At 44.9% G+C, this 17,833-nt stretch overlaps 1 protein-coding gene across 1 annotated transcript in view; it reads right to left on the bottom strand.

The window, feature by feature from the left end:
- The window catches only part of LOC146625992 (sodium channel protein type 3 subunit alpha-like), a 206,402-nt gene that overhangs the window by 41,422 nt on the left and 147,147 nt on the right, over positions 1 to 17,833 (bottom strand). The window contains exon 22 of the mRNA XM_085363113.1: positions 14,184 to 14,307. Coding sequence (XP_085219239.1) covers positions 14,184 to 14,307 — 124 coding nt within the window. The remainder of the gene's footprint in view (positions 1 to 14,183; positions 14,308 to 17,833) is intronic.

The raw sequence follows: 17,833 nt of genomic DNA on the forward strand, positions 1-17,833 counted from the left end.
AACCTCTCTTATATTCGGAGTGCGAAGCGGCTTAACTCCAGGCAGGCCAGGTGGCAGCTGTTTTTTAGCCGGTTCCATTTTACGATCTCGTTTCGCCCGGGTTCTCGCAATGTTAAGCCGGACGCTTTGTCCCGTCAGTTTTCCCCCGCGTCTGAGTCTACGGGGGTGGTTCCGATCATCCCCTCGTCTTGCGTGGTGGGGGCCGTGACATGGGAGATCGAGAGCTTGGTGCGCCAGGCACAGCGGCAGGATCCGGACCCGGGTTCGGGCCCGCAGGGTAAACTGTTTGTTCCGGCGGCCGTGCGCGCGCGTGTCTTGCACTGGGCGCACGCGTCTCGTTTTGCTTGTCATCCTGGCGTGCGTCGTACGGTTTCCCTGCTACGGCGCTCCTTTTGGTGGCCCGCTTTGGCGAGGGATGCCCGCGAGTATGTGCTGGCCTGTGACACTTGTGCGCGCAATAAGAGCCGTCACCTGGCCCCCCCCGGGTTGCTGCATCCCCTGCCTGTCCCTGGTCGACCTTGGTCGCATATTGCAGTTGACTTTGTTACCGGGTTGCCACGTTCCGCTGGTCACTCGGTGATCCTCACCATTGTGGACAGGTTCTCCAAGGCGGCGCATTTTGTCCCTCTGTCTAAACTTCCTTCTGCCCTGGAGACTGCTCGCGTGCTCGTGGATCATGTTTTTCGGTTACATGGACTTCCTTTGGACATTGTGTCGGACCGGGGGCCTCAGTTTGTTTCTCGGGTGTGGAAGGCTTTTTGTACCGCGTTGGGAGTGGGGGTGAGCCTTTCCTCGGGCTATCACCCACAGTCTAATGGACAGACTGAAAGGGCCAATCAGCAGCTGGAGTCCGCCTTGCGCTGTGTGGCCTCCTCTGACCCCGCTTCCTGGAGTGGTCATCTTGCTTGGATTGAGTATGCTTATAACTCTCTCACCTCGGCAGCTACGGGGTTTTCTCCGTTTGAGGTCTGTCTGGGATATCAGCCGCCGTTGTTTCCTTCTCAGGAGGCGGAGATTGCGGTTCCGGCCGTGCGGGATCATCTACGTCGCAGTCGGAGGATTTGGCGCCGGACCAAGGCGGCGCTGCTCCGGACCATGTCTCAGACTCGCCGGGCTGCTGATCGGAGGAGAACGCCTGCGCCTCCATACACCGTGGGCCAACAGGTTTGGCTGTCCTCTGCGAATGTTCCTTTGAAGTGCGTGGCCAGGAAGCTTGCCCCTCGCTTCCTGGATCCTTTCACCATCCAACGCATCATCAATCCTGTTTCTGTGAGGCTGCAACTACCGGCTTCTATGAGGATTCATCCTACGTTCCATGTTTCTCAACTGCAGCCAGTCTCTCACAGCCCGCTGTGCCCACCCGTGGAACCTCCTCCGCCCGCCCGGGTGGTGGACGGGGGTCCTGTCTATTCAGTCCGGCGGCTGCTGGATGTGCGCCGTCGTGGCCGAGGTTTCCAGTTTCTGGTGGACTGGGAGGGTTATGGCCCGGAGGAGCGCTCTTGGGTCTCGAGGGCCTTCATTGTGGACCCAGCGCTTATTGTGGATTTTTACAGGAGGCATCCTGACAAGCCTGGAGGACCGCCGGGTGGCGTTCCTTGAGGGGGGGATACTGTTAGGAGGTGGTGGGTAGGTGTACTGTTGTTGTTTGGGTTTTGTTTTCCTTTTGGTTATAGGTAGGCGAGGCGGGGCTTAATGGCATTCCAACACACCTGCGACGCATCGGACGTCATCAGTGAGCGCTTTTAGGGAGCAGAGTCACGGACGTCTGGTGTCGGAGTATTATCGCTGTCACAAGTGGTAACGAGTTAGCACAGGCTGCATCTGTTGATTTTACGCTGTGGAGCTGTATGTTTTAAAGGATCCACGTTTCGCCTACTTTTCTTTGTCTTAGCCTGTTCCATCGCCTGCCCGCCTACCTAGGATTTTGTGTTGGCTATTCTGGATCCGCGACGGAGTGCTACGTACCATCAGGCGGCGATCACCGCAGCGGCTGTGGTTTGGGTGGTCAAGTAAGCTCTCCAACTCTCTCCGTCCACTTGTGTTTAACGTTCGGCTATCAACGGTATGCCATAAACCCTGTTTTGTTCCCTGTTGTCAGGTAGCTCCGGTGCGTCTGCTACCTACCTGTATGCTTCGGCTCCATCTCATCGCCTCGGTGTTTTCCTGCTGGCACATTTTTATTTATCACTGTATATAGCCCCTTTCCCTTGTAAATATTCCCCCTTGCTTGTGTATATATAAAACTTGCATCACCAACTATTCTGCGTCCGTGTGTGTTTCTGCCACGTAATCCATCTGTGTAATCCAGCTAACCTAACAATTCTGATTCTGATACAGATTAAGTAAAGCTGCTGATGGACGTAAATCAACTAAAGGCTTCAGTCGGCTGCAGGAAAGTTTCACATTTCAAACTGAACCCTTGTAATTTGAAGATGTGAGGAGGAAAGTGGTTCAAAAAATGAATAATGTGATCAAAATGACTAAATATTTAAACAAGAACTGCAGTTTTGGGTCTGTTTAATAGTAGATGTCCACAGTGATTTACCTCTGGTGGGTGAAAGGTTCAGTACATGCTGTCCTCAGCATCTCGGCTCACATTAGGAGGAAGCGTTTAAATGATCAAGACAAAGCGCTAAAAGATCCATGCGACAGTGTGACAGAGGAGGCGGCGGCATGTTCGCGCCTTGCTCAGGGGCCCTTCAGCAGCCACCTTGTGTCGGCTCATACCTGAGACCTTTCAGTTAGAGGAGCAGCAAACGCTGCTGCTGCCGCCTCTGCAGGCATCACACGCTGCCCACCGAGGCAGAAACACACTCGCATATTCTGTCTCAATCGTGTGTCGCGTGGCATCAAAACATTAACCAATGAGCTGGCATTTAGAGGACTAATGAGGCAGCTAATCTAACGCTCACTGTTAGTACAGATGTGTCTGTCTGTGTGTTTGTGTGTGAGCGGGAGAGAGTGAGTCCGACTTGAATCAGTGAATGTCTGTGTTTATATCTTCAGTGGAGCTGATACATTTTCTGCATTCATGTTAAATGATGACCTGCTGTGTGCACACCTGTAAAGCACATATATGTACATTGTGTGTGTGTGTGTGTGTGTGTGTGTGTGTGTGTGTGTGTGTGTGTGTGTGTGTGTGTGTGGGTGTGTGTGTGTGTGTGTGTGTGTGTGGAGATAAGAGTGAGTGAATGTTTGTGCCAGGACATCAGAGCCTGTTCGTGTGTGTCGGCTCTGGGCCCGGGGAAAATACTGAAACTACAGCAGCAACCTGGAGACGACTGAAAGCAACCAAACCTGCTCTGATGTGGGTCTCTTTTTCCACCAAGAGCCCCCAAAAGACTTCACTTTGCACATTTTACTTTTAATTTGATGACAATGATGGAAGCAAAACATAAAGCCAGAGGGAGACTGGTAGTAAATGCAGTAAAATAAAACCACTGAGCAATCTCATGAAGAACACGCACTGAGAGAAATGTGGTGGAGAGAGATATAACGTGCTAAAAGTCACCATCCTGACTACACTACACAGCAGCAGGAACCGAGTGACCTAACGGGCAGGACCCTGAAGGATTTGATGTATATCAGATATTATGACATCTTTGTGTTACCTAGCAACCACTCTATATGGGCTAAAATGGGCCATCACATCATATTAATTTCATGTCAATAAAAAAAATCAGAATCTGAACTAAACAAAAAGGCAGAACAACATTTAAAACCTGATTCTGTGATGCGGTCAGGAATGCTTCCAGAAATCCCTGTCTGGGAACACAGCTCACCATCCCATCCACACACGCAGGTTAACGCGTCATTGTGCAGAGAAGAAAGGACATGGGAACGCGATCCAGAAACACTGCTGTCAAAAAGGTGGACGGCACATCCTCTGAACTAAAGAGAAGAGAGGGGCCGTCCGACTTGTTATCAGCGCTCAGTTCAAAAGCCCGAATCTCTGATTGGATGGGAGTGTAAGGAATTAGCAGGCTGCACATCTGGAAAGGCAACAGATCCTCTCAGATCCTTCAGTGAGGGCTTGCATATGTCAGCAAGACGATGCTAAACTGCACAATGCAACTACTCACACAGCACGGTGTCATACAGTACTACAAGAGTCTGGGAGCTGAATTGGCCTCAAATTTTCCTCTTTTCTTGCATTATTGCATTAAATTGTAAAGCAGGACCGCACAATGTTTATTATGAAGTGCATTAAGTATAGGATTACTTTGAGTTTGCTGGGTTTGTTTCGCTCAGGCAGATTGTTGTGATATGTTCAACTTTAACCTTTTCAAAGCTGTTTCGAGGATGTAAGTCATCTTTAATATATCTCATGTAATGTATGTCAGGTGATCATGTAAGTCGATTCACACTTGAGCAGAAGGAGGAGATTCTGTTTTCAGTGTGTGCTTTAAAAAAGCGAACACGCGACCTTTATCAGCTCCCGCAGATAAACACTGACCCTTTCATCCCACTTGCAACTGCACACATGTGAACTTCCTCTCAGAAAGTGTGAGTGTTGCTTCAGAGCTCAGGTCTCACAGGGTCAAGTACATCTTTTGGAGCTGTCTTCCCCTCACTGAATGCTCGGGTAATTATTTCCCCTTTAAAGCAGAAATAAAGAGACCTTTGTTTGGTTTGATCAGGTAAAAGCAGGAAATGTGAAAGCGAACCGATGACCTTCATTCATCTGAGGAGGTTCTTTATGCTGCCGTTCTCCGGCTCGTTAGCGCTACTCGCTGAGCTTTCCCCGTTCGACCGACCTTTCTTCCCGCCTGATGAATAATTAGCGGCAGGGGAGCGTCGCCATTCAGGCCGACACACACACTCTGTCTTCCTGACAGCTAGAGGGAGCAGCAGGGAGGCACGCTGCTTTTTGTGCTTTGTAATCACAGCATGGAGGAACACACACATATACAGTGGGGCAAAAAAGTATTTAGTCAGCCACCGATTGTGCAAGTTCCCCCACTTAAAATGATGACAGAGGTCAGTAATTTGCACCAGAGGTACACTTCAACTGTTAGAGACAGAATGTGAAAAAAAAATCCATGAATTCACATGGTAGGATTTGTAAAGAATTTATTCGTAAATCAGGGTGGAAAATAAGTATTTGGTCACCTCAAACAAGGAAAATCTCTGGCTCTCACAGACCTGTAACGTCTTCTGTAAGAAGCTTTTCTGTCCCCCACTCGTTACCTGTATGAATGGCACCTGTTTGAACTCATCATCTGTATAAAAGACACCTGTCCACAGCCTCAAACAGTCAGACTCCAAACTCCGCCATGGCCAAGACCAAAGAGCTTTCGAAGGACACCAGGAAAAGTATTGTAGACCTGCACCAGACTGGGAAGAGTGAATCTACAATAGGCAAGCAGCTTGGTGTGAAAAAATCAACTGTGGGAGCAATCATCAGAAAATGGAAGACATACAAGACCACTGATAATCTCCCTCGATCTGGGGCTCCACGCAAGATCTCATCCCGTGGGGTCAAAATGATCATGAGAACGGTGAGCAAAGATCCCAGAACCACACGGGGGGACCTGGTGAATGACCTGCAGAGAGCTGGGACCAAAGTAACAAAGGTCACCATCAGTAACACACTACAACGGCAGGGAATCAAATCCCGCAGTGCCAGACGTGTTCCGCTGCTGAAGCCAGTGCATGTCCAGGCCCGTCTGAAGTTTGCCAGAGAGCACATGGATGATACAGCAGAGGATTGGGAGAATGTCATGTGGTCAGATGAAACCAAAGTAGAACTTTTTGGTATAAACTCAACTCGTCGTGTTTGGAGGAAGAAGAATACTGAGTTGCATCCCAAGAACACCATACCTACTGTGAAGCATGGGGGTGGAAACATCATGCTATGGGGCTGTTTTTCTGCCAAGGGGACAGGACGACTGATCCGTGTTAAGGACAGAATGAATGGGGCCATGTATCGTGAGATTTTGAGCCAAAACCTCCTTCCATCAGTGAGAACTTTGAAGATGAAACGAGGCTGGGTCTTCCAACATGACAATGATCCAAAACACACAGCCCGGGCAACAAAGGCGTGGCTCCGTAAGAAGCATTTGAAAGTCCTGGAGTGGCCTAGCCAGTCTCCAGACCTCAACCCCATAGAAAATCTGTGGCGGGAGTTGAAAGTCCGTGTTGCTCGGCGACAGCCCCAAAACATCACTGCTCTCGAGAAGATCTGCATGGAGGAATGGGCCAAAATACCAGCTACTGTGTGTGCAAACCTGGTAAAGACCTATAGTAAACGTTTGACCTCTGTTATTGCCAACAAAGGTTATGTTACAAAGTATTGAGTTGTATTTTTGTTATTGACCAAATACTTATTTTCCACCCTGATTTACCAATAAATTCTTTACAAATCCTACCATGTGGATTCATGGATTTTTTTTTTTACATTCTGTCTCTCACAGTTGAAGTGTACCTCTGGTGCAAATTACTGACCTCTGTCATCATTTTAAGTGGGGGAACTTGCACAATCGGTGGCTGACTAAATACTTTTTTGCCCCACTGTACCACATGTATATAAATATATACAAAGACATGAAGACGCACAGAAACAATTCTTCAAAGCTGACACTGCAGCGCTGTGAGGATTAAAAACACTGCTCCAGCATTTGCATGTTAGCAAGAAAAGTTTGAATCTGTGCGATTTTAATGTTCTCAAAGAGGCTGAACCTTCCTTCTTCTTATTTATCTTTCCTCATATGTCTTTTTACTCTTTACTCACTGTTGTCATGTGTACATTCAAACCCAGGATTAACAGTAAAACTACAGAACACATCAAGTCCATCAGGTAATATTTCACATGACTTCTTCCTGTTTTTTAAAGTAATGCAGTACGTTAAACACTGAGTTCCTAAAGAAAGTAATTTGTTACGCTACTTGTGGCATTAACACTCCAGTCCCGATCATCTCTAAAGTGGCCTGAAAGTTAGTTAGTTAGTGCTCTAATATAACTTAACAATATGACACTTAAGCTACAGACCCACACACCAACACAAAACTTTGTCCTAATGACGACCCACATACAATCTTTCTATTAGTTTTTTTGTATGAACACAAAGCACAAAGGAAACAACAAAACCAGCACAAAGACACTTCAAAGCCATCACTTTGTGGTTGCTCGTTTTCCTTTTGTTTGCTTTGTTCATTTGTCTCTTTTAATTCTATTTTTTTTATACTTTTTCAACATGTTCAAAATAAAGATTCAATCAATCAATCAATCAATCACCATGGTGATTCTACTATAAAAACACGAACAGGTTACAAACCTTTGGGCCCGACTGCCCATCACTGTTACCTTTGTTACCTTTGTTTCAGGTGTAAGATCGCTCTGCTAGCTTAGCATTAGCTCGTCCGTGTGCAGATGCTCGCAAAGAGCTGAAGTTGTGTTAGCGGCACGATGCGGCGGTTTCTGTCCTGGACAGTTTCCACTTTACCATCACGCTCTCGTCCTTTTGTGCAACAAAAATAAAAGTAATGAAGATAAATAAGCTCCTCAAAAGCTGTATCGGCGTAACGCTCCGGCATTTCCCTCCTGCCAGCACGCAAACTGAAACGAGCTGACTGCAGCACAGAAAGAAAAGCACGTTTGTTTGATGTGTCTCTCCCATTTCTATCTGCCCAGCCTCTGTAACGCAAGTAACGACATAATGGTAACTGAAAAACGTAATGTGATTACAATAGCGTAATCACACCCTGACCATGTGTGATGAGTTGTGAGAAGATCAGGATGGAGATCTGTTTACAATAAATCCATATAAAGCTGTTACGAGTGGGGACCGCCTGACCGTGGGTTTAAACGTGGGGCAGCGTGGAGATGTTAAAACACTCCCGGGACTCTGCCTTTGTCCTGAACATCCAGATGGCCACACACACACACACACACACACACACACACACACACACACACACACAGCAAAGTAAACTGCTTCCTCCTCGTATTCATATACACACACAGCTGGTGCCTGCCTGCTGCTGTTAGTCATTTTCCTGGCCTACTTCTGCAGCAGCTGGCCGAGTCGCCGGAACCACTGCTCCCCTCACACACACACACACACACACACACACACACACACACACACACACACACACACACACACACAGCAGCACATAGCTGTGTCAGCATACTGGTGGTACTGGTCCAGTGTGTAAAGGGACTGTGAGCTGAGTCAGGAGGGAAGCCAGGCGGCAACAGCGGCAGCACGCCGGAGGTCGAAATCTGTTTCTCTATCCAAAAATCTGTTGATGTCAGTAAGGTCAAAAGGTCAACAGGTCAAACACCACCATCATCATCATCATCTTTCCTTCTGGGCCTTTCTGTCCTCGCTTCCTGTTCCTCTCTCTTCTGTTTTCCTTTCGTCTCACTTGTTCTCTTGAGCTTTTTTTTTTCATTCTAATTAGCAGCTCTTTCTTCTTTTTCTCTCGCACATTTTATCCTCATCTTCACCCTTCCGATCTTCATCATCACATCTTCTGTATCAGCCAGAACAACATTTTTTTCCAAGAGGTACGGAGAGTGAGGTTCATACCGTCAAGGTCCGCTTTGTTTTGCACTTTCTCTCACTTCCTTTTGTCTCTTTTCACATCTTATTCATTTGTTTTTAATCTCCTCTCGTCTATAGCTTCTTATCATGCACCCGCTTGCCGGCGACCCATCGAGGGTCAGGGAGGTGAAAATATCTCGATGACTCTTCTTGTTAAAACCGATTGGAGAGGAGAGTCAGTGGCAACGCATGGCCCGCCAGGTCACTCAGAGTAACACGTGGTCTCAAACTCAACCATCTTAGAGTTAGTTTCCAGCCCTTTTAATACAGTTTTGTCTGTGTGGAGCTCTGTAGCATTAGACCTAAACAAAAGCTAACCTCAGATGGGTCGACAGTAAGAGGCTTGTTCTCTCACAGAATTTTTTCTCCTCCCTTTCTGTTTTTCAGCAACTCTTCCCTTCATCTCCTCTCTGTTCAGTTTCTTCTTCTTATTGGTTTCATGTTCTCCTTCTTTGATTTTCCTCTTTCCCTTTTTCATCAGTATTTAACACAGACACACAGGTGACAGGACTGCAGCATAAAGAAGGACTTTCGTTCGTGTTCATCTCTCTGCTGTCGCTGCTCCAGCGGCTGATCCGAGTCCAGCCGGTGACAAACGTCTGCCTGCTGTGAAGGACTCTGCTGAATCAGGAAGAAGCGGGTGGCGTGTTGGGACATTCGCGATGGACGCATCAATCTTCTAAATGAATCAAAGCTAATACAACATCTGCTGTTTGGCAGCCGCTTTCATACAAAGCACCGCTCGCTGGGAACGGGCCCCGCTTTGGTTTAACACTGGAAAGTGATGGAGAGTGAGCCTCTGCAAAATATGATCCAGTACCGAGCGACACCAGGGTCAGAATTACCAATATCAAGAGCCTTTCTTCTATTGTGTCACAGTGAATTATGTTTATTATGTATGGAAGGCCAACCCGTTCTCACTCCCAAAGCGTAACATTTTACGCTAGGTGACAAATCGTCACCATATTACGCTTTCGGCTACCCACCACGTTCCTAAATGACGACCTCGGAAAAAAGAGGACATATGAGAACCGTCTGGACTGAATCTACACATGTTCGCGCTTTTTCTTCAAATCACTTAGAAACACGCTATTTAACATCATTAAAGACCTGGTTAAGGTCAGGAATAAGGTTATGGTTAGGGCTAGGGATAAGGTTAGGTTTAGGGCTGGAATACAGGGCTGGAACGTCTATTACCGCGGGAGTGTCATTCACTGGATTCCAGCCATAACCCGCCGCGTACCATAAGAACGCCGAAGGTCTCCTTTCGCGTTCCTCAGGAACGCCGCGGGACGTGACAAAACGTCGACATGTTACGACTCGGGAGTGAGAACGCTCTGGGAAGGCTTTCATGTCCATGTGCTATATGGTTAGTGCTCAATTGTGTGGCAGTACAGTCTCATGTCCAGTGCTTCTGGCATGCAGGGTGTCTTTACTGGGTAGTATTTAAGCTGTAAAACCTATTTCCTTCCTGTGGGGAATCATAATATGTGGGCCATTCGTGCATTGCACTGTTTCATTCGGTAACCAACAGTGTAAAAGTCAAACTGTTTCTGTTGATCTTAAAGGCTAACCATTGTGCTTTTTGAACTCTACTAGAGTGGCTTTGCATAAGTCATAGTTCATAATAATCCTTGTTTACCGTACACTAGACCTTGGTACAGCCTCTCAGTTCACTCTGAAGGGGAGGGGGAGGTAAAAATGGTGCCTGAAACACACTCCTTTAAGCCCGCTTCACTCTTATTGGCTCTCCTTTAAATAGAAAGTTTGAAGAGCTGGTGAGTGTGGCTTCTGTATTGCTTTCACAGCCTGAAATGACCATATTAGACATATTAAAGGTTATCAAATGGCAGTCGATGTGGGTGAAGAATAAAGCCAGTGTGGAAGTAACTGTAGTCACAGACACAGACTTCCATGTCAAAATGTCCAAGAGTACAGCAGACATAAACATGTTTACAGCCTGCTATGAAGAACGGTTTGGCCTCTGTGGCTAATTTCAGCCAGTTTTTCATAACAGATTCAATTCAGGCTCAAGGTTAAGGGCTTGTCTGTGCAGTAATTGTACTAGCAGATGGTACAAAAAGCCTGTGCTTCAGTTTCAGTGAGTTAAATTCAAGGATTTTAGCAGTCTGTTACGTAGCACTAATGCAGGTATTGGCAACTTCACACTTTGGACACAGAGCTTTGGTAGTAGCAAGTCAAAATTGTGGCAGCCAAAATGCTGACCCCTTGGCTATGTCCATCCTGGCCATGTTTAACAAGAGCATCCAACACTGTAACGGCACACATGACAGAAAACATAGTCTTGGAAAGAGTCTCTTGGCAAAATCCAGTCCAATTTATGAAGTAGCATTTATTTGTATTCTTAATTATCTATTAACAAACTGATAAATAGACACAAAAGTAGATACTTTTTTTGTAAGCATGGGGCTTGCATTGTTATAATCTACAGTTTGTCTAATTGCTCTGAATCATTCAAGATGTTTGTCACTTGTAAACACTGCATGTTACACGATGGAGTCTCACTAATGAATTCTTTGCAGGTGTTCCACAGAGAGGGTTTTCCAGCTGGCTGGCCTGATTCTTTCTGAGCCTCTTCCCACTGTAACCTCACATTACCTCCCAAAGCCAAATACAGACATAAAGGTTTAACTGAAAAGCTTGACGAAATTAAATTAGTTATCGATGCATTTTGAGTCATTTTACCAACATGTGCAAACCATCCCCCCGACAGCTCATGTGTCTCTTTTGTGGCATGCTGGCTTTGCTGAACTGTGTCTAAGACAAATCTGTGCGTTCCAGGAGGAAACCGGCTGAGTCAGGAGGGAAACAAGGTGTTTGCTTTTCACCTGGGTTAGTCCGTACAGGATCATAAATCTCGTTGTGAAAGTATTGGGGCAAGTGGGTGGCGGGATGGGCTTGTGGTTAGTGGAACCATTATGTGACTGCAGGGATGCATCTCCACTCCCAGCAAGTCAGAGGCTTTGTACTTTAAACCAAGCTCGTGACCAAAAGGGCAGCAATAGATGAACATGTCCAGATTCTACCATCATTTTGGGAAATACGTGAACTAAACCAGATGGGAGTGCACTTAATTGAATGTATAAGTACTACCACAACAAAGAAAAATAGCTAAACACGTCTCTAATCAAATTAAGTTGCATTCATATCTGCATAATACAAAAGATGCTTTCACTGGAACTTGAAACCACAAAAAAAATCCATGCAGATTCAATTTAAAGTGAACTGTGCATCGTGGTTTTCATGTGGATGCAGCCACCCAAACTTTACAACAACAGCTAAACGACTCATGGAACATGACATTAATCATAGCCAACGAGCTGCCCCCCATACTTTCAAAACCCCAATCTAATCAAGAATCCACGAGACTTTCTGGAACTGGTTGTGCCGTGGAGGCCGTTCGGTTACGTAAGCCCTGAAGCACGTGGTTGCCACTGTTGCTTCTCAGCGGTTGGATCCTGGGACTTATTGTGAAAAGTTCGCACCTTCTATGTGTGCTTGCATGGGTTTCCTTGGGGAGCTCTGGTCTCTCCTCCCATCAAAAACTTGCCTCATTCACCTGTGACGGTGCTCTTGACTACAGTACTGGCTTACAGCTGCAGATGGTCCCCAGGCTTTGCAGTTCTGAAATCTCAGGATGGATTAAATGCAGGGAATGAGTTTCCCTATTGGGATCAATAAAACAGATCTTATCTCAGAGGATCCAATTCTAATGCTGAAGTGCCCCACAGGACACCCCCACAGATCCTATGTGTACAGGCCGATGGCAGTACAATCTGTGGAATGCATTTTAAATGCTGCATCAATAGTGTCACTCTCATAATCTGACTCATTAAACTTTTAGTGTACAGCAAAACAAAAGAACTGGACTATGTAGCTGTATCACAAAAAGCAAAAAGCTTGGAGGCTTTTCCACATCAAAGCTTAAATTATCTCAGCTTTTACTTTGAAAATATGTATTCAATTCCTATAACTACCCCAGGACATTTATTTTGAAAGTCAGGCACTGCACGTCTTTGTGCGTTGGTTTGCAGCGTTGTTTCAGAGAGCAGCAAAGGCAAGGATGATGTTTGACCTCAGGTTATTTGACTGATGACCATCTGTCCCGCTGTAGCTCCTATAAATCACAGCTACTCTCTTCTTTTGCTCTGATAATGACCTGCTCCGCCTTATCTTTCTTATCTCGGTACAACGTTGTGTAAAGTGCATGTGAAGAAAATGAAATCTGGCAATATGCAAATGAACAGCTGTGTGTCATCTGCATACAGACAGAAATAAATGTGCCTGAAGTTCTGCAGCTACCGTTAGAACATAATACATCATATTTCACCTCCGCTCTCCATGAGCTTGCCCTTCATTGGCTGATGTTAGCCCAATAAAACTCCAGTGTTCCCCCAGTCTCTCTTGCTCCCCTGTGCCTCTGCATCATTGCCACACTAGCCTGCGCCGAACGGGGTCTAAGACAAATCTCTGCGCTCCAGGAGGAAACCGGCTGAGTCAGGAAGGAAACAAGGTGTTTGCTTTTCACCTGGGTTAGTCAGAACAGGATCATAAATCTCTTGCTGAAAGTTTTGGGGCAAGTGGGAGGTGTGGACGGGCTCTCATGGCGAGTGAAACCACGAGAGTCTGAAAGGATACAGCTCCACAGCTTCAACAGATCCTGAGATACAGAAATGTAATGATTGTACTGGTGAAGACCAGTATGGTGGTAGAATTACAACTTGATATGAAAGCTGGATTAAAACATGGAAAAAGAAGGAACTGAAGAAATCCGCTTAATGAAGTGAAACGGTAAAGTACACTGTTTTAGAAACTAAGACGATGGAAAACAATCTTGTGAATGTGCATCATGGTGGAGCTGCAGTAAGGATGTGGTTTTGGGAATGTTGTAACAAGTTACAAATTACTCTGGTAAAAATGTAACAAACGATGTAGCTTTCGAACTATTCCATTAAAATAAAGATACATTTGATTGCTTTATTTGGTTAACTATTGATTAACTGTTGATTTCTCAGGTTTGACATTGAGCTTTAACACTACTGGTACTTGTATCGATACCACCACATTCACAGCACAATATAGGCATTCTGTCCAAAGACATGGTCTCGGTGTGGTTATCGCACACACAGGTTGCTTACTGGAATGTGCGGTGATTTGATGAGATGGAGCTAAACAGAAGAACCCCTCAAAAGCAACAGAGGGATAAAAAACACTCCCACTCTTATAGATGCTGAACATCTATAAGGAACATAATGACTGGGGTTAACAGTGACCGGGATGGCGTCATCACCTATGAAGATTTAGACCCCAGAGGGTTAATTAAATACAAGAATTCTTTCAGCAGATTTAGTCGTTTTTGACATCGGAGTTGTTGAAGTTTAAAGATAATGAATAAAGGCTGACAAGGACAAAAAAAATCTGTGGATGGGGAGATTAAGGAAGTTATTCTTTGCAGTATTACTTTTCCAACAGGGAGGCATCCATGGACATGCTGCCAGTCCATCTCAGGGACACAACACATGCTCAAATGCACAGCAGCAGCCAATCAAAATCATCCTTTAAATTAGGGCGCTTGTCTTTAATTGTGTGTGTGTCTGTGTGTGTGCTTACTATCTGGGAAACAGTTGTCAGGGTCCATCGCCTCTTCAGCCATCTCTGAGTACTCATCCTCTTCCTCTCCAGGCTTCCTCAGGTCCACCGTGCTGCCCTCTGATAGGCTGATGTCGTCTTTCGGCTGAATAAAACAAAAACAAACAACCAGTCATGGACTCGTCACCTTCACCACATCGACCTGAGACTGGTTAATATCACCTACTCACGATTAAAATGAATAAATAAATAAAGAAGAATAGAAAACGCCTGCACAGATTAGGTGAGGGTGGGTTGGAAAGCAGCTTGCAGATGCAACAACTACTGTAGGAAGGTTAAAGACAATTATGTAACCTGCCCTATACTGGAGCTACCACTTGAATGCATGCAGAAGGGTACCAGCTAACAGGATTGAGCTTAACTCTGCGTCTTGCCTGAACTAATGTTATCTAATGCTAACAGTCAGTTTAACTCTGAGTGAAAGTATTCATTAGTGCCAATCATAGCACTAATGTGAGCAATCAATACACGTCAGCTGTTTTTAAATTATTCTTCTATTTTGTATTTATGAAAACAAAAATCATTCTGACTCAGAGTGTTTAAGCCAAACCACTAAAGGCTAATCAGTCTGAACATGCTGCCAACTGATAGGTCAAAAAGTGAGGTTTTTCAGTTGCTATTTAATATTTTCTCATTAACAGTATAAAAATGGCTGTAGTGGTTAGAACAGACCTGTTATGAAGAGTCAAGCTGAGTGTTTTCACTTTGACAACTGAGGTTAGGAACAGATTTTGAAACCACACACAATCCTGGTTACTCTTCCTTCTGACTCTTAGATTGACTTTAATTAACAAAACTGAGTTAATGTTGTATTAATTATGACTCAAAACTAGTGACTGAACCCATCAATCCAGTAGGAGTTCCCCTACTGAAGGAACGGGAAAAGAAAGATGAGTCTTCTACAGGTCGCCCCCTGTTGGCCATTAAAGAAGGTTAACGGTACTTCCACGCTGGCTCAGTGTTGTCATGCTTGTGAACTGAGGCATGCGCCAAAATCAATCGCTTTTCTAATCATATTCCAGCCCTGAAGCTGGATCAGATCTATCATTAACTATAAATACTTACAGGGGTGTGCTGATGTCACAGTTAATGACCAACCAGTGCTGACTATCAGCAGCCTCTTATTCTCATTCTCTGTTGTTATGTCCACCTATCCATCCACCCAAACCTCCTCCCTGCCTTTAAGGCTTTTAAATAACTCCACTTTAGCTCCAACCGGTGTTGTCATTTCTCTGTAATAAAGGAACACATTTCAGAGTGTGTTTTTAATAGTCCCTGGGCAACAATGGAGCTCTAACACACACACACACACACACACACACACACACACACACACACACACACACACACACACTTGACATTTTCATCTGTTGACAATAAGAAATCACATCTCCAGTAAAGTAAGGCTTCCTGCTCGCATCTGAATTTGTTTTACTATGAGCGCTGTTCAAGCTGTTTGTATGTATTTGCGCGTTTTTTGTTTGTGCGATTGTCACTTTGCTACAGTCGAGGCTGAATGAGTCAGATTTAATGTTACGTAACTGACAGGAATCCTGGCTGAGAAAACAGAGAGACGCCACCTTCCAAACCTTCCCTCCCACCGCTAGGAAAACTGCCGTCTGTTCGATCTGGGCAAAACTAGACGTTAGGAAATCCCCCCCCACCCCCACCTCTTACGTCCCCCCTCATCCCAGCGGACTTCAAAGGTCCCTGTTTGCTAAGCATCATGGGAGTTTAACTCTACAAAGGGACGAGAGAGATGAAGGGATAGGAAACAGGTTTTCTGTTGAGGCCTGAGGAAGGAAATTTGGCAAGTTTTGTTGACTGTCAGGACAAAAGACACAGCAGGGGTGTGAGTGTGTGTGTGTGAGTGTGTGTGAGTGTGTGGACAGGTGAGCTAACTACCTGTGTCAACAGCTAACTCATGAATACATTCAGAGTCTGGGAACAGAAAGCAGCCACTGTGACGAATGCCAGCCTTGGACACACACACACGCATGCAAAGGTGAAACTAAACAGACGTGAATACACGGCTAATCTCTGACAGACACACACACACACACACACACACACACACACACACACACACACACACATGAAGAGACGCACACATAAAGTGGATAATATAACACACACGCAGCAGCCTTGGGCCAAAACCTCCTGACGGTTGACGTCTATAATGAGCGGTTTAAATGTATTTCTAGTCATAAGCTGTTTCTATTGTGGAGCCAGAGAGGAGCAGCAGGCAGCACATTCACGAACATTAGAGTCACGTGTAATCGGATTACTGTAATCCAAGTAAGAGAACAAGTACATAAAAAACAAAAATTACAATTAATGAAAAGCGTCTGTGCTTTGAGTGCATCAGCAGGTTTATTTAACACGTCTTCACTCAGTAGAAAAAGCTTTCTGTAATTCATCACTGACATCTGCTGATTTGAAAGATTCTGATGATGTTCTTTTAACCCTTTAAGACCTACCATAGAACCAAGTCCGCCAGAGCTTATATTATATTTTTACATGCTGTGGAGCCATTTCTGGGAGCATTTCAAGTTGATATACATCAATACAACCATTGGAGCCTAAATGTTAATAATATGTCTGCATTAAGTGCATAGTAATTACATAAACTGCAAAAAAGTGCAATAAACTACAAAAAAATTGAAAATCGTTTTCGTTTTTTTTAACATATATTTCTAGTTAGAGAAATTTAAGAGGCTTATCCCTCAAAACTGTAAATACAAAAAAGTTGCACAAAATAGTTTCCCACCACAGGAAATTTATTTTGAGTGTCTTCATAGTTTTATTTTTGAAATGCACCAATTTTTATACACTGCAGGAAAAACGAAAATAAATATTATAGTGCAAATTTGCAAAAAAGCAGCATATGCATCAAAATAAACAATTTCCAGCAGTGCAATATGAGTCCTCAGCATCCCAGAAACGACACAGAAAGTCATAAAGTCAAAGATAACTTTTAAAAACACCAGTATAGGCTCATAAGGCCCTGATGGTAAAAAACGACATTTCTGTGAAAATGATGTCACTTCCGGTTTAGGGCAGGTCATGGTGGACATGCAATAGTTCGCGCTGACGTCTATTCCAATGTAGGAAGTGTTACAAACAGCTGATCGGATCGGCAAAGCGTGTTTCTGGAATATTATGTTTTTGTTGCTGCAAGTGCTTTTTATGCCGTTTTTGCAAAGCTATATGTGGAAGGAAACCGTGACCTAGGACAAACTGATGGCATCAGATGTAAGTACAACTTCTCCGGTTTCATATGCAAAAAAATTATTGCGCTAGCTCACGTGATTGCAGTGCTACGGGATTTAAAAATAGTTACACAAAACAGAGCGTGCCCGCTCCGACCGGCTCTAAAGGGTTAAAGAAGACACGTGAACAAAGACCATCGATAGCAGCTTTGTCTTTTGTTTTTGTCCACTTTATTAATTTAATGACAACAAAAAGTGAAGCTGACGTGGAAATAACTTAAAGCTGCATTCTCCTAGTGGCCAACAGGGGGCGATTCCTCTGGCTGCAGAAAGGCTTCCTGTGATGGTTCTCTTCTTATTTGTCCTTCTGTATTTTGTTGTAGTCTGCTCTCTGTGTTC

This window comes from Diplotaxodon limnothrissa, linkage group LG9 (assembly GCF_057381915.1).
Source record: "Diplotaxodon limnothrissa isolate DT_005_m linkage group LG9, D_limnothrissa_male_GT1.1, whole genome shotgun sequence".
NCBI lineage: Eukaryota > Metazoa > Chordata > Actinopteri > Cichliformes > Cichlidae > Diplotaxodon > Diplotaxodon limnothrissa.